At 34.8% G+C, this 24,800-nt stretch overlaps 1 protein-coding gene across 1 annotated transcript; it reads right to left on the bottom strand.

Moving 5' to 3' along the window:
• Positions 1-737: 737 nt before the first annotated feature.
• LOC131933222 (uncharacterized) lies at positions 738-19,526 on the bottom strand. Its single transcript, XM_059290011.1, has 9 exons — positions 19,243-19,526; positions 12,174-12,250; positions 11,913-12,033; positions 11,611-11,712; positions 11,266-11,392; positions 10,880-10,960; positions 10,282-10,391; positions 7,044-8,989; positions 738-5,242 (listed from the first exon to the last, which is right to left on the bottom strand). Exons 1-8 carry the CDS (start codon positions 19,387-19,389, stop codon positions 7,271-7,273), a joined length of 2,484 nt encoding a protein of 827 aa, XP_059145994.1. The 5' UTR covers positions 19,390-19,526; the 3' UTR covers positions 738-5,242; positions 7,044-7,270.
• Positions 19,527-24,800: the final 5,274 nt, after the last annotated feature.

Below are 24,800 nucleotides of genomic sequence, written 5' to 3'. Positions count from 1 at the left end.
GGGGGGGGGGGGTGTGCAAATCGAAAGTTTGAGCGGGGGTGCAAATCGAAAACTTGAGGGGGGGGGGGGGGGGTGCAAATCGAAAGCTTGAGGGGGGGGGGGTGCAAATCGAAAACTTGAAATTTTGTCCCCAGGAAGGGTCGCAACGCCTCTGGGAGGGGGTGACACCATTAAGTGCTGCACCGGGTGACACCCGACCTCGCTGTTCTCATTGTTTCATGTTACAGTAGGTTATTAAACAAACATACACAAAACTAGATCTTTTTTCTCCAGTCATTTTAAACAGGTAACAGAAGTTAAGCATGTGATATACCCCTAAGCAAGTGGATGTATAATGTCAGGATAGGTTCTATTTAGGCTACTTATCTGCATGTACATGATTCCTATATGTAGGCTACCATAACATTTACAATCTTTAAGTACTAAAAACAGACTACAATAGTATCAGAAATAAACTATAAACCACAATGTATAGAGTATGGAGATGATGATTCAATATTAAATTATATATATTAATATATTACAAAATTAATATATTATAAAATAATATTTTATATGTTTCACTTATTTAATCCAACAATTTTATATGTTGCTCATGAAAATATAAGTTTTAGACTTGAGTTTAACACGTATTCGTCCCAAAAATGGTTTTCTCAAAAGTTAAATTGACTGCATATATAGCATGAAATCAACCATACCTTTCAACACTGAAACAAAGAATTGTTCAAACTCACAGCTATTGGATCAGAGTATTTATTTAATTGTTTTTCTTTCTTTACATCTGCAACAAAACAAAGTAAACAGCAAAGCATCATAATAAATGGTGCAAATATAAAAAGAAACAGATCATTTTTTTAAAAAACAAAATTAAAATCTACAGCAGAAAACATATTTTTTATTGAGCATAATAACAAAAAAAGTGTGGGGGGTAAAAATTAATGATTTAATATTTCAGGAATAATTATCAACAAATTAAAAATATTTGACACCCACATATTTTAAGTACACCATTTTAATTGTGTTTTCAATGGGGAGGTGAAGTTCATTCTTTAAGACAATGTTTCAAATGTTATAGTATCCAAGTGGCTACATTGTATTACTTAAGATAAATATGATGAATGTAAAGCTTAATTTGAAACAAGCATAATAAATAGGACTTCTGTAATTAAAATTATCATTATATATAAAAGCTCAAGACCTAAATTAAATATGTTAGTTTAATCAAGCTTAAAAAATAACTACTGTAATTGAACAAACAAACACTATAGAAAAATAAATCAGATGCGTAGTTAAGGTTAGAACTATTCATAAAATCTCAGCATCTAATAAAAATATTAATGTTTATTAAACTATTAAAAACTGCACTACTGTAATGGAAAAGCAACAAAATTATTGGAAAATAAATTAGACGTATAATTTTTGCATCTTGTAATTAAATAACTAAATTATAACTTGAAATAAAAATGGAATGGGTCTAGCAGCATGCACTCGTATCAGGCAGACAATGTATATAATCATTCAAAAATACACATCAAACAGTAAATGGGGAATAACTCCATATGCCTCATGTCAACTATATTGTTAATATGAAACTGCACAAAAACTAATGTGAAAGTATACACACAATCAAAATTCTGGTGATAGGGTATACATTTTTCTAATGTATCATTTAAAAGAAACATGCCAAGTCATTATACGTGGAACTAAATTAAAAGAACATCAAGCATAAACAATTATTTTTTTCTGTACAGTATCTTTGTATAGATTGGTTTTCATGAATACCCAATAATATTTTTTTTGAATAAAGTTTTAAACATAGATGGAAGCTCATAAGCTACTGGAAGCTCGGTGTTCACTAGAATAGATTGTCTTGATGACCCAACATCTTAGTACAATAAAGATTTTACTTTTGTAAATGTCCTCCTGTCACAAGAACTTAGTACAGTAATGGTACCCATGTGTTATATAGCATCATGTTCGTATCTCCATACACTGTAGATTAACACATCTTTTAAGATTCCTCAAAAGTTTAAAACAATTACCCCATGTTCAAAACATTCCATCATATTAAATAACTGAAATATTGCAGATGTTTAAAAAAAAAAACAGGTTCAATGACATGGTCTTTACTAAGTTGAGGATTAAGTACAAAGAAATTTAAAGCAACCTTAAACCATGAAATTTCCTTATTTTAAATTCATGTTTTGTTTTGAATTATTGTAAATAATCAGAGCTGTAAATGTTTATTTGTGAATTTTGATATTAGATTAAAAATTGTACTCTAGATTTACTGATTCAACTATTGTTCAAACAAAACTGCAGTGTAAAAAGGTGTAAGCTACACATAACACTTATGTGTTAATTAAAAAGTGGCAAGTTTGAGTGAGGGGATCACACAATGTTCAAAAAAGGCAGCTAAAGATTTCTATTGAAAAACATACATATCCTTCAATATCAGTTTGCTCATTCTCAATATATTCTGAAATAGTTATCTTTATAAAAAGCTATATAAAAATGGTTTTAAAAAATATTCTCGTCTTACTATTTTAAAATGTTTTTCTAAAATTTGAATTAATTATTCTTTTAACCACCTTTCATTAGTCATTTAACTAAGAAAAGCTAATTGATATGCACATACTTAGCACAACCATTGAAACAAATATTCTACATCGCATCATAAACCTATTCAGATCAAGCTTTTGTAAGTTTATAACTTCAAAGAATAATATTAGTTGTATTAGCTATGATAATGTTAAGAAAATAAAAAACATTTTTCAAAATCTCAAATTTGTTATAAATAATTCCTTTAATAATCCAAAATAAAATAAAATGAAAGGGAAAGTTACCCTGAATATATTTATTTATCAACTTACCAATTTTAAATGAAGAACAAATGCAAAATATTATTAAAAAGCAAATAATAACACAATCATATGAATTGAGGATTACTCAGATTTTCATTTCTAGAATACATTTTGAAATTGTACGACATTTTTCACATAAGTACATATTAATTAGATTGCACATCCACTTTCAGCATAAAAAGTTACATGGTGCAAAAAAAAAACTTCAGTGTTATCAGTGTATAGTCCTCAATAATTAACAATTTCCAAATAAATATATTAAAACAAAATTGATTGTTAAACCAGTTTTATTCAAATTCTTTGTTTAAAAAACCCCCAAAACATGAATTGCTCTAACATTTTTAGAATGTCCTCAGGTAAAATTATGTTGCTAAGAAAATTTAAAAAAAAAAAGCTTAACATTTTGGCATAATGACATTAGATTAACTTGCAATAAAAACAATAGGGACATAATGATCAATGTCATCAGATTCAGTGGATATCCAGAGAATTTAGTTGGCAATTTAAATTTAAAAAAGCATACAAAATGACAAATTTAAAAAGATGTCACAAAGTTGTGGTTCACACATGCAGGTCATCATGAAGGAAATCAAAACTCAATAATAACAAGAGAGATAATGCTGGAGTCATGTGTATTCGGGAGTTATCTAACATGCAAACCCAGTTGTATGAAACATTGCTGGCGTACCTCAAAATGAAACAATAAAAAAAGTAACAAACACTTGACCAGTCTTACATACCTCAATCAACATTACTTCTGTACAAAAAAATGCTGGGTTGGGAAAATTCCACCGTTAGGTATTTCCACTCTTAACAGCTAGGTATTAATAAGTTTAATTAAGTCTTGGTATACTAGTAGTAATTAAAGTTGTAAACATTGCAAAAAATGGAATGTGTTTGAAAAAGCTCTGAAAATAATTGTTTGTGATATAAATATCTTAAATATTTCAGATGACTAGGTGTTACGCTCAAGTTATCATTAATGAAAACTTTTAGTTAATGTATACTAGCAGCATATACAAACCTTGCATTAATATTTGTCAAACTACCAAAGCAACTAGCTGAGGGAATAAATACCTAACTATAATGGAAATTTTAGGTCTTAGTCAAAAACATGTTTGATATTTATTGTTAGTATTTTACTTTCTATGAGTATGATTTGGAAAGAGCAATGGTTACAAGACTAAACTGTATGGTTTGTTATGGGAATAGTGGTATCAAAAACGTGTAATATTTTTAATATATTACATTATAAAGGCAGCTAGATATGATATTAGAGCAAGATATTGGAAAAAAAAACCCCATCTTAATCTAAGCCAATTTAGTAAAAAAAAAATAGTTATATCGGCCAGCATGAATGACTAAAGGAGAATTCACTGTAAAACAATCTTTCATCATTACCAGTCACTTCAGCATGATCTAGAAACTAAAAACATAATAAACAAATGTCCATGAAGAGAAATAATTATTTTAGTTGTAAAGTTTATGTAGATTTACAATTTCTTCAAAAGTATAATACACTGTCACATGTAGTTAAAAAATGTTAAGACGTTTTTAATATTTGTGCTAGCAATTATATATATTAAATCCAAATATTGTTTTTATTTTACCTGACAATACAATAATCCATTGATGAAATAAAATCACCCTGTCAAATGATTATTTTTAAAAAATAGGACTTTAATAATGAGAAGTTTGTGTCAGAACAAAAGACTCAAAAAGAGTGAAAAAGAACAAAGGCAAAACACACCTATGAAAAAAACTAAATTAATAAATATCAACAACTGAAAAACTGTTGTAGTACCATGAAGAAAGAACTTTTCAAAACTAACTTAAAGCAAAAAAAAATATTTTTCAAATAAGGCAAATGAAACTATATTAAAAGCTGTACATATCTTGTATAAGAAAAAAAAAACCAACAACTAACTGCTAGACCAAGTTTTTAATTCCTTTGGAGTATTTATGTCAGAAGAAAAAAACCATTAAAATTACGCCCATAAGGCTATTAAAAACTACGAAATTCAGTCACAACAAGAGAAGAGCTCAGCAGCTATGAAATAAATTAGGATTTAATTATTCCAAGACGAAAAATAGAAATTTTGAGCCAAAATCTTGACCGACTGTTTTACATAATAAAAATGAGTTTCATTCTTTGCAAGCAAATGAGATAGTGAAGAGGATGCAGAGGGGTGGTCATCACATTGAATTTCTCTTAGTTTTGGGCCATGCAAATGATGAGTCTCAATTGGCTGTACAATACGAAAGACCTTTGAACAATCAAGGCATGGAGATCATGGTGGAAGAATGGATTTTCTGGTTGTGGCTCTGGTGCGGGCTCTAGACCTGGGAACTGTGCCGTAAGTATTTATCTGCTTTGTCTGAGGAATAGAAAAAGTAAAATAGATCAAGTAAAATTTCAGATGGTATTATTTCATGGCATACTTGCATTATAATATTTCAATCAAATCAAGTGCTTAAATGCGTGGGGAATTTAAGGTAAAAAATACAACAAAAAAGTTGGATTAGATTAGGGAGACTTCAGAGTATAGTTTAGCTCTCTGTAAATAATAATACTCTACTTTAAAAAAATGTGTAAAATAGTCAACTATAAAATAAAATATCATCATGCACTTTTTTAGAGCCAGAACATAATTTTAAATTAAACTTCCAAATTCACATCTGATTTCTTTATATAAAAATGGTTTTAAATAAAATAACAATAGTGATTGGTGGCAGTCACTTTTATGTATGGATGCACATATGAGTTACAAATTGCAGTTTTGTAAAGGAAACAATGATGGTAGCAATGTCTATGGGTAAATTAGGGTATATCAAGGTCTAGAGTCTGTACAACTAAAAACTACCAAAAAAGGAGGTTTATTTCAAAATGCTTGGAAAATAATTACTAGATCTATAGCTCACAACAATATTAAAAGATAATTTTATGAACGTGTACATCTTTAATATATATATATATATATATATATATATATATATATATATATATATATATATATATATATATATATATATATATATATATATATATATATATATTTATTTATATAATGTACATTACCAAAAACAAAATACAAATGAATTTTGCATAAAAAGTCAGAGTATTAAGTTTTAACAAAAGGGAAGTTATGCTTAGTGTTGATTAAATCTTGTTTACAAATTCAAACAATTCTAAAAGAGAACTGAAATGGTTGATTATAACTTAAATATCTAATAAGTTAAAAACAGGCTACCACCAAATTTAATTTTTAAGTAAACCCAAGTTTGATTGGTTACCTTTTTGCTCTTCTGGAAATAAAAGAAGTAACTAGGTTTAATTTTTTTATTATAATATTTAAGATATTTAAAACTGTAATAATACATTTTAAATGATAAATTAAGGGGACAATGTATATTTTACTGCCACATTGCTTAAAACTATCTAAAATTAAATAAGATGAAATTGGAGATGGCTATTTAAGAGACATACTTGTGTTCAAATATGAAAAATATAATTAGATTTTTTCAAATTATTGTACAATTAAAACTGACGAAAAATTTTCAATACAGCAAATTATAAAGAATTTTTATTTTACTATGATTGGTGTAGAAATATGTCTTAAATTTATTGACTCAAAATATTTATATTAAAATAGGTTGGGGGAAGGAGGGGACACAAAAAAAACCTTCCAGTAACACATCTTAACTTTAGCAAACTTAAGTGAATATACAGAATTAGTCAAAAACTTAAATAAACATGTCAAAGATATATTTTAAAGCAGCAAAATCACACATATATTTGAAAAACATTGTGGTTAGAGCAATAAAATGTTTTACTGACATTTCCTAAAGAAAATCTGTTTAATGATATAAACGTACAAGAAAGAGAGGAAGAAGTGTTTGTATTAAAAATGTGTTTACAATATTGACCAAGACTGTTATTGAAGCAAAACCTTGAACCTGAAAATTTCAAACAAATTTTTTTTTTTTTTTACTGTTTTAGAACACCAAAGCACACAGCTGTGAAACAGCATTCCATCTGAGCTACAGCAATGTTAGACAGTTTGGTCTTTAGAGAGAGACGGGAGGGAGAGTGGTTGCTATTCACTGCCTTCTACCTACACATCATTGCATTCTCAGCACCAATGCAAGACAAAAGGGATGAACACAAAAACTCTTTACCTCTGATGGTGCTCATTACATCCTACACAATTACACTGCCCTTCTGCTTGACAACTGGATCATAAAATACTCAACAAAGGAATTTTTTTAATCAGAGGTTTCTCTATTTGATTCAGTGCTAATATAGTGTTATGCAAATGTTTAAATAATGTTAATTTTAATCCTGATCTCTATTCTGAACTATCTATTGCTACAATTCCACACCTAAAAAAATTCTTTTCTTTCCTTTATTTCTTTTTGTAGTAATAGGAAGGATGGCTCTTAGACAAATAAGGTGGATAAAGTACTCCTTGTGTCTGATCCGAACTTATGGAGTGTGACCTAGGGCGAGTAATTCCAGATGTAAGGGGGTTGAATAAGTAGCCTTGTCCAGAAAACATAGCCTCTCCGCTTCCGGTCTCAGCGCTGGATGACCTCATAAACACCCCTCTGCCTCCCCTCTCCTGTGGGTGTGAAGCCGGCAGGGTAAAATAATTTACAGGCGGATACGACAGTTTTCTTACGGCAGGCTGTGGGTGCCATGTCTGAAAAGGGTCAAAGCGATGGCCTTCAGACCTGGCTGGGGAGCTCCTGTCCAACCCATAAGGCGTTTCTCTACCCACAGAATAATACTCTCTGGGGCTTGCTGGCGGGGAATTAACCTCCCTTCTTAGTCTGGCCATGATTTGGTTAAACTCATCTCTACGCTGACTGCTCTGTGATGAAATCATTGGCAGGCTCTTGGCATAAGCCTCTCTATCATAATGTCTGGGATCTCTCGGCATAGGTAAAGGACTGTTAGGAGCGCTCCAGGGGCCTTCATTTTCCTCATCTAACTTTGAATCTACATCTGATTCCTTTTGGCTGAGCCCAGCCGAGTCCAAGCTGTTCAGTTCAGAGAAAGTCTCCCAGTTGCTGTTATCACTCCACTCTGAGCAGCTATCAAAGTCTTTGTTATCCAGTGTATTCTTATAGCTTGTGTCACTGTCTGAGTCATCAAAGGAAGAACCAAGCATGTCTTTGTGCCTTTCAAATGCTTGATTGTCTTGAAGACTTCTCAAGTCCTCTGCAAGCTTTACGTCATCATACGGAGTATGACGAGGTGGGGAATCTTTCATGACTGGTGTTACAGACTGCTCAGAATCTTCATCTGCATCAATGAAGATTAGGTTACACTCTTCTTGAGAATCATCTACACTGATGACTTGCACTTCATTTTTATTTGGATCATCAGCTTCTTGAACCTGACCAGTTGAACTTGGTGCTTTTTGGTCCTCACTAGAGCTGATAAAATCAATGGTAGCCACCTCCTCGATCACAGGTAACTTGGCAAATTTTGAAACACTTCTCCAAATTATCTGCTCTACCAAGTCTTCTTGTAGTTTCACCAGCTGAGTACCAGCACTGTTTGATTTGGCTGTCAGATCACCTTCCACTGTCTGTTCTGTAGCGGCCTCAGGTTTTTTTATTTCTTGACTCACAGTTAACGTAGTGGAGAGATTCAATGGACTGGCTTCCAACGTTGCACTCTTGGCTAACAAGGGAGGGGTTTCTGATTTATGTGTACTGTCATGGGACTGAGATCTAGCCAGCCATCTGCTCCTTGTGTTCTTCTGGGATATGAATGGCACCCTCCTGCCTAACACGCTGTCTTGTGACATGGATCGAACTAGTAAATGTTGCTTAGAAGGCACTGTGTTAGGAACATGGGCTGGTGAATTGGTGCTAATTACCACATTCTCCACAATTTTCTCAGGGTAATTCTGGCTAGTTTTCTGTAAGGTATTCTGATTATTTAAAGAATCACTATCAGCTTGATTTTTGCTTTCTTTACTTTTAGAATTTTCAAAAATACTTCTTTTAGAATTTACGCTACTACTGGCAATTACTAAAGGTTTTTTGACAAAGGGAGTAGAGGATGGGGGTAGGGACTGACTGCGTAGCTTGCGATTGTCTGCTGTTGTGCCCTAAAAAGTAGAGAAAAATAGGGAAATACAACTTAGGTTACTTAAAACCAAACAAAATGTTGCAAATATAGTACAAGCCAAACCAAACCAAGCCAAATTAAAAGCTGAAACAAATACCATTTGACTTCCTTTCTAAAGAGAGCGTAAACACAGAACAAAAACAAAAAACCCTAAACCATAAATAATAAACACAACCATTCTCTCACAGTCAGTTATCTCCCATCAATATTCCTGCCCTGCTTCCTCTGTTTGATGCTTTACGGGACTCCTGATTTTTTCTCTTTAAAATAAAAACATGCTTTCATTTTTTCAATCTATTGTCCTTAAGAAAAACAATAGCATTCTACATTTTCTGTCTCATTGATAGGTAAACAACAGAGCAGGAAAACTAAGGTGTTTACTAGGAATATAAAAGTGTAATACCAAATAAAATGGGGACCATAAAAAATATTCATTTCTGAATCAGTGATATAAATAATTTTAAAAAAAAATTGCATTGTCATCCAAAGAATGACAACTACACTGTAAATCAGAATAATTTAAAAGGGTTAATATCCACAATCCAAAATATAACAAAAGAAAAAGATTAACCAAAAGTAATAATTAATAATCTAGAAAAAAAAAACAACTACTAAACAATAAAACTGAAATAAGAATAACACATCAGCATAAGCTCTATTCATAAAGTTGACCAATCTGTAAAAGAACTTGGACTTTTGTAACTGTAAACATACTGCAATTGTCACTTAAAAGCAATATAAATTTAAAAAAAAACAACAACAGATATTTATCAGCAGACAAACATATTGAGTTTCACTCAATATAGAAATTAACAGCAGCTATTACAAGGGGCATTAAAACAATATTCATCAAGAAATACTGTCAGCACATCCCATCAACTGATTTGTTAAAGGGAACCTATACTTGAGTTGTATTTAGTGATCTATCAATTTAATACTGCAAATATTCTGTTATTCTAAATATGCTGAATAGTCCCAAGATGAGCCTTCTTGAAGAACTGAAGACAGCAGGGATATATTTGCAGGCTTCAGAATCAACAGACTGGGACCGGACTAAATGAAAGGTTATGGTTGAGGTCCTATGCTCCACAAGGAGTAAAATGGATTAAGTCAAGTAAGTCAAGTCTAAGAAGAAGGTGATGTGTTTCACAAAACTTGTGGTATATACCAGCACAACACAAGAAAATGCTGAAATATTTTTTTCCTGGCTGTAAACTCAAATAAAGATACGCCATTCATGCATGAGTACAATGTACATGTGAGAAGACCCACCTCTTTCATGGAATAATGTCTTCTAGTTGTGGTAGGAATAGAGTATGTTTCTGTTATAACATGTTCACCATCCTCCCCTTCCTCCTCCTTTACACTAGACAGTGACAGGGCTGAAAATCAACACCATTAAATAGTACTCCTCAGTAATTGCTCTAGCGCAGTTTAGAATGTATATATGTGCATTTTATGTTTGTGTTAATTCTAGAGGACACTCATAAATAGCATCAAGCAACTAGAGAGCTGGGGGAGGGAGGGGATTTCCTACACACTGATTTTCATTACAAATGTTTTTTTCTTAAGGCAGGGTGATGAGAGAGTAGAGGGTTGGAACTTAATAAACTCAATTTAGTTATTTTAGGGGGAGGGGACAATGTGTTGTGATAAAATATTCAGGTCTTTTACAATATAGGCTAAAATTGCAAGATGTCATTTATGAATAATCCATTAAAGAAAATTGTTACACTGTATATTTTCATGTTAATTGTTCTAAAAAAAATGCTACAAAACCAAAATCAAAGCAAAAGGTATTATTCTACAAAGTTAGCGGCACTAGCTGAAAACTACATGTTTAGTAAAGCAATAGAAAGCATCATCTCACTTGTGGCAGGGCTTTTACTTTTCAAGAGTTGAGCTCTAGATCTCCTTTCTAATTCAGCATTGTCCTCTAGAAGTCTGTTGTCTGAAATGTCAAAATAAGTGTTGTTTATTTAATACAAGCTTAAATACATGGATAAATGATAGTTTGAACCTTACTAATTTTGCATTAGCTTAAAGAGGCTGAATTACCCAAAACACAAAAGCTCATTTCATTTAAATGTAAGGCCTATCTATGTATATTTTCATGCAGATTTACTGCAATATTGATAGCAACTCCTAAACAAAATACTATGGCAATTTAGACAGGAGATACGCAACACTATGATAAATAGATGTTTAAAAATTGTAACACTTCACAATCATCTCATATAAAACAGAACAACAGACCTAGTTCATCCTCGCCTTCATCTTGACTGTCTAAAGCCTCGTGTCTACTTATAAGATTCTGTCCATCATTTGATAAATCACTAGTACTATAGCTCCTTCGTAGATGGTCCACAAGCTTTGACTGACCCTAGAGGCACAAATACATTGCACAATATTCATACACTTATCTTCCTAAAGTGAAATATTACTTTTAATATCCAACACATTTAATTTTGTAAACATTGTTAGTCAAAACAAGCTGTTAAAAAATTTTACATTAAACTATTTAACTATGAAAATGACAATTATTTTCAGGGTTTAAATATATAACCATGCAAAGTATGACAATGAAAACAGTTAACTAACCATGATAGCCGTTTTCATGACAGCTTGAAGGCCTTTGGTGCCTAAGGTAAGCAGTGTGGAGTAGCCTTGTTTACTTGCTTGCTCAATCATTTCATCTATATCCTAGCAGACAAACACAAAGCAAGTCGATTAGAGAGCACATTCTAATATAGGTTATTTTTTTCTGTACAAATATAATAACATTGCTGGGGAGTTAGATTTGTTTTTTCTGAAGTTTAATAAATAGCCCCTGTATAAAGTTAAGTTACGTTTTTTCCCCAGCGAAATCAAATGTTGAACCCACTATACCAAGTTAAACTCACTTTTTCTCTGCGAGCAAGCTGAGGGTGGACAAACTTCTTGAAAAGAAAACTGGAGCCTTGTGTCATAGGAGACAGCATCCATAGCACAAACACAATCTTCAACTCATAGTAGAAGGGGAGCCTAGAGCCAAATATGTTTTTTTTTAATTATACAGGAATTGAGGAAAAAATATGTGAATTAACAGTCACTGTGATTAAAAAAGTATAGGCAGTTTTCTTATGTAATAAAAAAAACACTAAACAGTAAGTAAAAAAGTTTACCATGAAAGGAAGACATCAGAGAATGTTTCAACAGAACAAAATAGAGCAAACACAATCCAGTACATCATCCATTTCACCTGGAGAAAAAAAGTTAACATATATCAGTGAGATACAGGAATTACTGACATACTGACTATTCAGAAATTCTCTAGTGTCCTTTTTTTCTTTCATCTACAACAAAACGTTGACATTGCTATCTAAATTATGTCTTTGATGGAGCTGTAAAAAGTTTGCTATGTAGCAAACCAACACCTTTTACCACTAGCGATGTTGTCAGATAAATCAGATTTGAAATCTAGTCCAACAATTTTCTGAGTTGCCTCCCTTTCTCTTAAATCTTTAAAACAGATGTACACAGTGGCGTAGGAGAGAGGGGAGGTGGGGCTAGGGGAGTTGGGCCAAAGGGAAAGAAGCCGTCCCAGAAATTCCCTCCCTGCAACCTCCAAGGAGCGGAAATGTTCTTTTATCTTGGACTGGTTTGCTAGGGAGGGATACGGCGTACAGGGAGATCACAATTCGAAGAAGCTCACGTGTTATCTAAAGATAAGGCGTGTGCACCGTAATGGAGGAAGGGGAGAGGGGGCCGCGTGGCTTTTTTTGTTTTACGTATTGTGTGAGGGTGAAAGAAAAAACAAAGAGTCAGCTGGTGTGATTACAGATGTGGGAAAACATCTCCCGACAGAGGCGTTTTCAGCGCAGTTGAGTTTTTGTTAGATAGAGTGCAGGGGGCGAGAAAGAAAATGGTTGAACATAATTGGTTGACATGGCTGCTGTTTTTGATGGCCGACATTGCCATGTCCCATATGTTCTATGCCGAGGGGGTGGGGTTACTAAAGCGCTGGACAGTGCTATTAGTGTGTCCACTTATTAAACTATATAACTATACGCCTGATACTATAAATGAAATGATACATGGCACTATATTGTAGGCAGTGTTTCTTCCAGGCATCTCTACGGGGGGGGGGGGGGGGGGGGATATATATAGAAAACATACTTTTAACAGTGTTCCCCCCCCCCCCCCCCCGGAGAAAAAACTCTGGAAGAAACACTGATTGTAGGTCTGTAAGTTACAACACTAGCGGTCAGTGGCGTTATTTTCACATTGGCGATGAATAAAGAAACAAGGTAAGGAAGTACACACCATGTTACGTAGAAGAAAACACATGACTGGGGGAGGGGTGTGTGTTAAAAAGCCAGTGGAAAGATCCTGCACGTGGCTGATGTCATGGGGCGGGGACGATGTAAGCCAAGGTCAGATCTCTGTTGAGCACGAGACCCACCCTCGCCTTAATAGAAAAACCTGCTTGTCCTTATGCAATATATCAAGAAAACCTATCTATAAGATAAGGCGTTGAATGTGAGTGCAATTAACTGATAAAAGTGCAACTAGGTGCAATGTCAGCTTTTTAAGACACGTATTTACAGATGAAAAATGGTATTATTTTAAAGCTTGTAACTGTTCAAAAACTAAATACATTTTACTCTCCATTAGCACGCACATGTTACAAGCCCCAGTTTGAGTTGTGAGATGGCACACCTGACGTGTAACTATCCGCACCTAAACACAGGCGTCGGTCGCCACAGTCGTCCATACACATGCCCGTGCCTATCACTTCGCCATTAAAACCACACCCAAAACACATGTACAGACTTAGGCAGCCGAGGTAGGGGAAAAAATACATTAGTTCGAGTGAACACAGAAAGCCTTCACTCAAGCGAAAATAAACAGGTGAAAGCTACCGTACCATTCAATCAAAGGCTGTTACTATACATCAGATTCTAAACGACGGGAAGGATATGTTTAAAAACCTTGTCACTAAATGATAATAACTAATTCTAATAATTCGGCAGTATAGGCCTACTAATAATAATTCCATAAGTTTTAAAGTTATTTTAGCCCAAAACTTTAACACGAGTCCAAAAGGTTAAGAGTCATTATTGACGTTTCTACCCGTATGAATGGGTGGGCATGGACAATCGATTACCGATAATCCATACCCCAATACTAATTATAGCATTAATTTCTGACAGTGTACTGAGAAAATAATCACTCTTATTTACAAAGGTGAGTCTTATTACCTTTCAGACATAGCAAAGACGCTGTGTCTGAATACTTACACAATCAAACACACAAAATTTTTTTTACCAATAATACTCATAACAACGCACTTTTCATTTACAATTTAGCTAAATTAAATTGGTTTACTTCAAATGACGTTCAGATAAGAAAATCAACTGATAATCATCAAATTAAAAAAAACAAAACAAGAGATAACCAGTATCTTCAAGTACCTTAGATATAATTGTCAAATCTAAAGTAAAGTACTAATATAAAGCCCAAGTATGGTTTAGCGTGAAAAGGTGGGAGGAGGGGGGGGGGGGGGGGGGGGGGAAACAATACTGAAGATTAAACACGGGTGATGTTTTGAGACGGCCCCCCGTGTTTACTCCTAGACAGCAAACTTTGCCCTCGTATAGCAGGCCGAGTGGCTGCCAAACTTCAAACAACACGCCTGTCCACGGTTTAGTTCAAGGGATTTGTGGGTCATCTCAGGCTAAACGTAAACTGGTGTCCGAACATGAGTTTAGTAAAGGTTTTCTTTTATTCGCCTCAAGAAAAGGAAGGGAGGAAAAAAAAAGGGAAGGGTTTTATTTTCTTCTCAGGGGGATGGGGGGCGAGGAGTGTGTTGTCAGTTATTCGTGTACACGGCCCGGGGCTGTACCTGACAACATGTGTGTAGCATCAAGTAGCGTGTTCACGCGGCACACCTTGATGATAGGATCACAATGGCGAGAGGAGCTCTCTCCATACAGCGGCACGTAAAGGTTTCATTTAATCTTCTTACACAGAATTCAGCGCTCTGTAAACAGGCCTTTGCATTCTTTCTGTTAACTCCACTGTTCAGTGTTAACTTTACACATTCCGACCCCCCCCCCCCCACCGCACTGCACTACAAACTGGTGAGCAATGAAATAATCAATACACATGTGTTTTCTTCACTGGCTATTTTATTTCTTTAATAAAACGACGTTTCGTGGTTAACCTAAATTTAAGGGGGAAAAAATCTATTCCCGTTTAATTATAAAGAGGTGATGTAAAATATTGAAAGGAGCTAATGACGAATCGGTATTGTCTGCCTTCACTGTAATGTAATGGTTCTCGGGTTTCTAAAGGAAGATGGGGGAGAGAGTGGGGCGCAGCATCTCATCTTCATTGCTCAGCACGATTGTTCAGGGGATGATGAAGGCAAAAATCGATAAGTACAGCACATCTGTAGGACGCCGAGAAAATAAATAGAAAACAACGTTTTCAGCCGCGTACCAGCAGGGTAAAGCACGCCGGCACCCCATCACGTTATAATGAAAATTATTTCTTCGACGAAACACTAATGGGGCGGGTAAGTTTGAAGGTGTGGTGGGTTTTTTTTTGTCTTCTCTTATTATTTTTTGTCTTCTCTTGTGGTTTTTTTTTAAATGTTTATAAAAACAAAGAGCGTTCAACTGCGTGTAGAGCAACAGTGGCAAACATCCGCCTTCCCTCCCTCACACAGCATTGAAGGCTGGCTCCCTATTTACGCCAACATCTGGGCCCGACGATTTCTTGGAACGTGTTTTCATTACAACCGCGGCGCACGTGACGGGGTTCCAGGGCCAACAATTTGGGTCGGGGGAGGGAGAGGTCGCCTCAAGGTACACACAAGTTGCATAGATAACCCGCACATTGAGACTGCTCATGACAATTCATTACCGAACCACAAGTAAATCAAGCAGGTAACAAATATTTCGGATGGTATTTCCAAGTCGTGTAATACATTAATTTTGTACGTGTTAGTTGAAGATAAAAGACGGGAAAGATGAAGATTAGCAAGCAGGTCGGGTTTTACAATAGCTGTGAAAACAGCTGCACAGAATAGAGAAATCCCTAAATCTCATTTGAAACCTAGTGACGTTTAATTTCAAACTGAATATAAAATAAAGCCATATTATAAAAACACGATTTGTTAGACATTGTGAACTAATTAAAAGCGTATATAACTAGCATAGTGTGATGACTTAAGTAAAACTGACTTTGAACTAGATTTAACACTAATATGCTGGCAACTATCGTCCAGAAAAGCCCCACAAAAGTTAACCCCCGCCACCCAGAAAAGATTATAAAAGAAATTAAATGGAATGGGTGAAATTAGGACACGTCAATAATAATTTGCAAGAAAATTATTTTAACCCCATCCCTAACCCTAGAAGTATATAAGTTTTAAGGCGTGCGTTTAAATATTCAAATGTGTAGACATCAGAAATAAGTCAAATACATAAGCTTAACTTTAAATTTCGCATTAGTGGCGGTGCTTATCTGGACAAGATGCAATATTTTCTATTAACTATATATCCCAGATTTAAAAAAAAAATCCAGTTGTGCTATGATGTTTCAAGCATACGTAACATACGCAAATACGAAACTTAAAAACAAAGTAATATAGAAGCTCATTAAAAATTAAAATGTTTGTTAAACAACAATCAGGCATCATGTTGCCCCGCCTAGCCCCCCCCCCCCCCCCCCCCTACCATTGGTAAACGGAAAAAGTCACAGGAAAAAAAAACACAGAAAAAAAGTCACAGTTTTTGCTAGGAAAAAAAGTCACAGAAAAAAAGTCACAGTGGAAAAAAAATTTCGGAAAAAAAGTCACAGAAATAAAGTCACAGAAAAAAAGTCACAAAAATCTTTTTAGAAATATTTTTTTTAAATTTGTTTAGAATTGTAAAATTTTGTATGTTTATTGTTGTGGGTTGTATTTTTTTTATAGCATAAATTATTTATAGACGTTAAAAGCTTTATGGTTTATAACAATTGTAAGTAAAAATACTCTAATATAATTTACACAACAATCTCAACTTTTGTTACGTATTTAGTTAAAAACGCGGTAGAAAATTTAATTATAAAAGAAATTTAGGCAAATTTAGCCATAGGCTATTCTCTGGTCGGCCTCTCCTCAGTAGGCATTGTCTGAACATATTTTGTGTTGTTGACGTTATGCGTCATCGACAGCCTTTGAACCTTTTCGGCTTTCTGTTTTGATCCTAAGTTTTGTTACGTAATGAGCGTGATAAATGTGGGAAGTAAAGGTGGTTGAACTAAACATAACTATTGTTGCCATGAGTTGAGGGCAGCAAGTCAGATGAACTTACCATTTCACGGTAATTTAATATTGGTATTTTTTTTTAAAAAAGCACGATAAAAACGTGGACTTTAGAGCATTCTATTAAATGCTACTTATCTTAAGTTTAAAATAATTACAATCTACATACTTCAAAATAAATATTTTTAGATGAATTATAAAAATTCCTGTGCGTATACAGCCTACACACATTACATTTAATTATCCTAAGTTAATTTGCACTATCTAAATATTTAATTAACAAATATCATGCAAATATATATTTGTGACTTTTTTTCCTGTGACTTTTTTTCCTGTGACTTTTTTTCCTGTGACTTTTTTTCCTGTGACTTTTTTTCTGTGTTTTTTTTTTTCCTGTGTTTTTTTTTCCTGTGACTTTTTTTCCTACAATCCTACCATTAGCCCCGTGTGACATGAGTCCGCTATAGGCAAAACGTTAGACGTCGGCTAGGATCAATACTGTACATTAAATACTACTAATGCTTGCATAAGTCGACAGCTGGCTGTGATGTTGACTTTGGTGATTTTGAATACAGAGTTCAGCTTGGGTTCATTATGTTAAACACCAGTGTGATAATGATCACACGAGCAACCAAACTTAACGTGAACATGTGTCCTTGCCGTCGTGTGGTCGGGACATGTTTAGAGATCGAATACAGGATTTTGACTTGGAACCCTAAACGATATTCAGCCAAAATGACTTCGGCACCATTAGCCAAAGAAAAGCAAGGGTGAATTGATAGCCTGTTTAACAAAATGTGAGAATATGTTTCTCCATGTCAAGTACGTCAAAAGTGTGAAGTAACATAACCAATTTCCATTAGCACGGCAAGGGTGAATTAACACATTTCTCTCCGTGTTTGGTGTTGGCTATCTAAAACAGAGAGAGAGAGAGGAGATTAAGAAAATACTATAGTAGCTGTTAGTCCCCTAAGATACAGCGGCCGTAAGTCACACTACACAAATACTGACCTATCTGTCATATACCGACAATGTTGTATACTGATGATGCAGCGGGTAAACTAATGAGACACAATCAAACACAACAGGCGGAAGTATTTGGCCGACAAAGCTCACAGTCTGACAAAACGTGTTTTTTTTTGTTGGGGGGGGGGGGGGGGGGGGGGTAGTAGTGTGTGTGGAAGGAGTCGGCGACGTCACACTCATTAAAAAAAAAAAATTGGGGGCAAAAATTTCAGCAGATATTTCGCATTCTAAGATTTTTTTGTGTGAACTGTAATATGAAGAATCAACGTACCTAACGGTAACCCTGCTAGGTGAATATTTTAGAAAGGCATTGCTGCGTTTGGAGGGGATGCTTAAGTTGATATTTTATAGAGGATGAAGCGGATTTAATGTTACGACATCTTATGGTGGGAAGGGAACCGTTGAGAAAACTGTGAAAACATGTATGGACTACTCATGCATTTGTTTATACTATTTATACCACTTTACTGCTCGGGAGAACACGATTTTACATCGTACACTCGGGGGGGGGGGGGGCGGCGGGCGGGAAGAGATATTATGGTTGTGGGGAATTCTTTATTCTACACCCTGAGCATCAAGAAAAGAAAGCGACCCCCGCCCCCTCCCCCCGACATAGCGTCTAGAGTCTAGACTGGCTATTAAATTACCAGTCGGACATGCATGACCCACAATCTGCTTGACCTGTCAGCCACACGCCAGATATCGTGCTGGTAAATGTGGCGCTGCCTGACCAATTCATGCGAACCGTCAGGTGTCACACAACGCCCGCTGCCAGCACACCGGCAGTTCTAACACAATTGTCTAGATAATCAACTAGGTCGTCGTGTGCAAGTAGGTCAATGTGCTGTTTGAATATGGGGAGAAAGAAGGGAAAAAAACGTGAAAAATAAAAAATAAAATGTACTCACATATTCTTTCACATTCTTTGTCCTCACGGCTTTATATGAAGCGTAGGCTGGGTACAGCGTGCCAAACACAAGTCTGAAAGCGATATAGACATAAGGTATGATCAGTGACTCTACCACGAGGAAAACATCCCGACAGAAGCTGTTCATTATGGGCCACCATAGCCTGCAGGTCCATCGCAGTGGGCCATTGTCTGTTAACTGTTACACTTGGTTGGAGTCAAGGTCATTTGCATGGCCGAAACCATTTCCACAACAAATTATAACGCACCGTCTTGGAGAACGCTTGTGAAACATCCTTGAACAAATCTAACAGTTAATTTTTCCCAAGACGCGGAACGTTTAAAAGACAGTGTACTGATTTAAGATAAAGAGAAAACAATCACCAACCAATGTTTAACAACCACGGAAATGTTAGTTCTTGCTACCGAAGATTTTTTTTTAAATCTTATATTAGAAATATATTTTTTTTGCCAATACCCTCGGAGTGCAAAAGACCGACACGTGCACAAAAAATATTGTGCATGCACATTAGACCGCTATCCGACCGCTTGCCACTTATTTATTTTAAGGCCTCTCTAGACGACTATAGTATAGACACGATGTTGATGATAGTAATTTGTAACAAGTCATTTGATTAAAATAAGGAGGGAAAATATAATGGAGTATAACTATTTGTAGACAAAAAACATTATCTCGCCAGCACATGTATAATAAACTCTAGTCTTGAGCTAGCTAGTGCAATACTGTTAAAATATAGATAACCACGTAACTGTAGTCTAACATGTTAAACGCTATCGATTAAATTGCTTACCACGACGCTCTGGGGAATTATGAGCTATTATGTTTTTTAAACAGATTATACAACACCACTGGCCAAACTTGCTACACACTCTCCATCAGACCAAACATTAATGTAATGACTAGCTTATGCAAAGACAGGACAGCATGCTACTCCTGTGTGTAATGTTATGCAAAAGCGTTATTAAAAGCTATGATGTTACACAAACCATGTTCAAATTGAAATACGACCCGCTTTCAATAAATGTTATGACCAACACGAAAATATATTTTCTTAATTTTTCATGTTTTAAAAACAAAACCCATAACGTGGAAACAAATCGCACTGGATACTAAATGTGGTGGTGGGATGAGGTGCTCACCTAAAGCATATTTGTCATTATAATTTTTTTATGAGTAAATTGCTACGCTAGAAAATGCTATTCGCAGGGGGGGGGGGGGGGTGTTCAACAATAAGACGACATTCCCATCTAAACAACAATACGGCATATTTTCGGCATATAAAATACATGTTTCACAAAAGACTGCGATCAAGAGCACTATGACAACACTGATTGTGCTAACTGAATATCCCAGGAAAATAAGAGTAACAGAATAATGAAGTCACACTATACTCAACTAGTCCAATAAAAGAAAAAAAATTATTACTCTACAACGAAATCGAAAATAAAATTTGGGAACCGCTGGCCGGCGGTTCTCCAGGTAGAAAACCCCCTTCTAATATGTTACACACACATGAAATGGGTCAGACACGTAAAAACGAACACTCATTATGCCCATTCGCCTCCCCTCATGCACCGCATCCTGTTGGTGAGCTTTCTTTCTACGAATAATACAAGTAAGAAAAAAAAACCCAAGGTTGGGGAAGAGAGAAAAAATAAGGCACGCTGAAGACCAGCGTGAGTTGGAGGTAATCCAACATCCACTAGGCGGTTTTTATTAGGGAAGAGTATAACAAACGATACAGATACTTGCCACACAATATCTGACAATGTATCCAGAGGTGCATCTACTCAAGATTTGCTACATACATCTATCTATGCTCTTCACATTCAGACGGATATATAGATTTACATACATATCTATTTATCGCATCCCCAGTACCACACTGTTCTAACTTGAATTTTAGTTTTTGTTTTCGAGATATTTACGTCATTGGGCAGGTGAAGTAGAGTTGACCTGTTTTTGTGACGTCAGCATAAGAAGGGATAGTGTGGCCTGTCCTGAATCCTGAAGGACTGCTAGCTAGACTTTGTTACCCAGCCATTAGGCCTAATGTAAACGTTTCAAAAAGTGTCACTCCGAACCACTCTAACTACGCCGCTGAGTGCATCATATGTCTGCAATTCATTTCCTGACACCATTAGAGTAAGCTCAGACAGGCACCGAGGGGATTGGTATAATGGGAAACATAAGTGCATCACTTTCTGCAGAGGTCTATGTTTCTTGTACAACTAGATATTACTGAAGACTTAAAATGCTTAGTTAAAACAACAACACGAAAGGCCAACGTGGTATATTTTTTTAAAATATTTTTTTTCTTGGCTTCTCTGGCCTATTCCCATGGGAGCCATGGGGTAAAGGTTAAAGGCCTCAGACAAATGACCCCTTTCCCCTGACAATAACTGGTATTGGAAAAATACTAAATCAACACAACTAAAGTGGACCGAATAACTAATTAAGACGTGTGAAATATTATACACCGTAATTGCGTTAGTTTTGTCTTCATAAAAAATCCCGCGCGGGTACTCGTATTTCAGCCAGAATAGACAAACCGTGTTATTATGTTTCAAGAAACTCATTTTTTAAACATAGAAAGTAAAATTTAAGTCACGTTTTACTAGGCATAGACTCGCTATTTGAAAATAATTGCGATTTTTCAGATCAGGGGGCTTTTTAAGTAAATGATGTCACACACGTGTGTACTTCGAGAGACACGGAAAGCCCTCGAACGACAGGCTCAATTAGTTTGATTTATGATAACGTTTTGCTGGCCTGTCAACACACGGTAGGTTACCTGTTGATGTGTTTGTTGGTGTTTATAATTACACTGGAAAGGACCTACTGGTTAAATAGGCCTAACTGTTTATTTTCTTTTTACAAATAAACACAGTATGTCACCTAGAGAAACCAAAGGCCATGACTATTGGTACAACAAGGCTAGGTTAATGACTTGAAATATATTCATGTCAATGAGTTGGTAATTATTTTTACCTTAATAAAAACATCGGAGATAGGTGGTATTATAAAATCTATATGCGCCGCTTTGTTATTGTTATTGATAATGATATGCACCAACTGAAGGCTCTTTAGATCGATAATAAGCCTAATATGGCCAACAAACTATACAAATACAATATTTGTATGAGACTAATCTTGACTTTCGAGCAAGTGAGGATGGAACGTAAATGGAGTGAGATGGGCAAGCTGATATGGGCCTAACTAAATTGGGATACATTAAAAACGGATAGTGTCGTCGGTTTCTTCAAAGGATATCTATAATAGAACGATGTGAGCCAGGTCGAGCTTGGTTTTGTAATGATTGAATAGTTCAATAGACTATGTCTAAGCGCTTATAATCCCAAAACAAACAAATTTTAAATGTGTAAGAGTTCAAGTTAGTGAAAGAAACTATAATTAGACTCTTGAAAGTATCAGAATTATGTTTAGGCTAGAGTGAGTTAACCTGATAGCTTACTTTCTTACACAACCCATCAATGTTGTGCAAATTTAAAATTTGTTTTAATATATTATTAATAATTAAAATATGTTATTTTAATTAAAGACAAGGATTCGTGTATATCTATGTCAACTTCTACTACCGTAAAATACAGTCTAGTGCCTAGCTTTTGAAAAAGGCACACAAATTATCATTACATAATTAAACGGGTCGGATGTTCCGTGCAAGGGGAAAAAAAAATTGAGCCCTGCTAGGGAGATAAATAAACACACACACACAAAAACGAGTAACCCAGAAACTCAGCTTTAGTGGGTCAAACACAAAGGAAAGAAAGTAGTTCCAGCCAGGTCAGAGGCAAGCGGGCTACACACAAGCGCTGGTTCAATCAATAACGGGTTGATAATGATGGCATAGCCCCGGCACCCATGCTGACCTCTCCAGCTATTCTAGCACTCAAGTATCACCGTTTATTGAACAAGTGGATAGCCTAAGAGAAAATATTATTCCAAACAAAACACCGCTGTGCTTTACAAATTAAAAAATAAATCATAGCAATATTTTTAAAAATATATATATAATCTACAACTGGATCAACTTGAGTATATTTATTTAGAACTCCAATTAAAATATTATGCTTTAACCCTAACTATAGCAGGTGACTGACCAAAAAAAACGATACATTATCCTATCATGGTTTTGTTTTTAGTTTACTCAATGGGCCATGCAAGAAATGTTTTCTTGCACATACACAAGAAATGTTTTCTTGCACATACAAAAAATCGCTATATATAGCAAAACAAAATGCTTACATGGGCATGTATTATTTCTGAGAAAAATATTTAGGGAGCTACACTGAAAGTTATGTTTAAGTAGTTACTCCAATTTAAACTATAAGATCTAAAATGGGGAGAGAAATATCGTTAACAAATTTTCACATGCTCTTATATTTATGGCTAATATTAAATGCTAGCATACCATCAATTAGTTCAAGTAGTAATTTAGTATTACATATTACTAAAGATTCATTGTGATTTTGAAATATTACTTAGAATAAAGCTCTAAACTACTCATATTTTCTAACAATTGTAAGAAACATTCCATATAGGGTACAAAATAAATTACTTTTCATTACAGCTCTAACATCTTTAATGAATGTGTTTGTGCAAATGTGTTAAAACTACAGATGCTTAAATGCTACTAAGCTACACTAATCTATAATTAGCAGGTATTTTCCAGTTTAACTCAAAACAGTAACTATCAATGAATTTAACACCTTAATCTGCTTAGGAAATACCTAACCTTAATTTAAGACTTAACCTTTATAGAAGCACAATTAATTAAAATTAAGCTATGGGCTTATCGTACATTTTTTTCAAATTAATTTAATTATGGCACAATTAGCATTATGTATTTAATGTCATTCTATGTGGCTACTTAAGACTTACAAAGTCCGCACCACTTTCCATTAATATTAGTATGTAAAATGTAAAAGCTACCCATGTGTATATAAAAACATGAATATACGCTTTTAGTTGAACTAAAAATAAGGAAATACAACTTTTTTTCTTTAGATAAAACAGTAAGCATTGATCATCTTACATATTTTAGAAAACCTAGCTTTTACAGATACAACTTAAGTGAGAAAAGCCTTAAATTTCATAGCACGTACAAGCTAATAATATGTTCTTTTCACATAATCCATCCTTTACTTTTTTAAATCTAAGAAAAGTAAAAAATATAATAGTAATTCAATACTTAGTTTAAAAGGAAACAATACCATACATATTCTTCCCTATTCCAATATCCAATTGTTGTAGCCCCCCCCCCCCCAACTCGAAATATGACGTTAAAACCCTGATCAGTAGAGATGAAAATTAGCTTCTCCTTTAAGTGTATATCTGATTTAGGACTTATAAACATTTACAGTCCAAGAACCAGTTCACCTGATTGATCAAGTGATCACTTCTACCTCATTATGTGTACTTTTGTTATTAACATATACTATATTTAAATCTTTCAAGTTGACATACAGACAGTGTGCGCAAAGAAAAGCTTGTAAAGTGCTGAGTTGCTAGTTTTT

Source organism: Physella acuta, unplaced genomic scaffold (genome assembly GCF_028476545.2).
Source record: "Physella acuta isolate Inbredline_101_S28 unplaced genomic scaffold, ASM2847654v3 ptg002408l, whole genome shotgun sequence".
Classification (NCBI taxonomy): domain Eukaryota; kingdom Metazoa; phylum Mollusca; class Gastropoda; family Physidae; genus Physella; species Physella acuta.
This window is presented reverse-complemented; position numbering and strand designations above follow the sequence as displayed.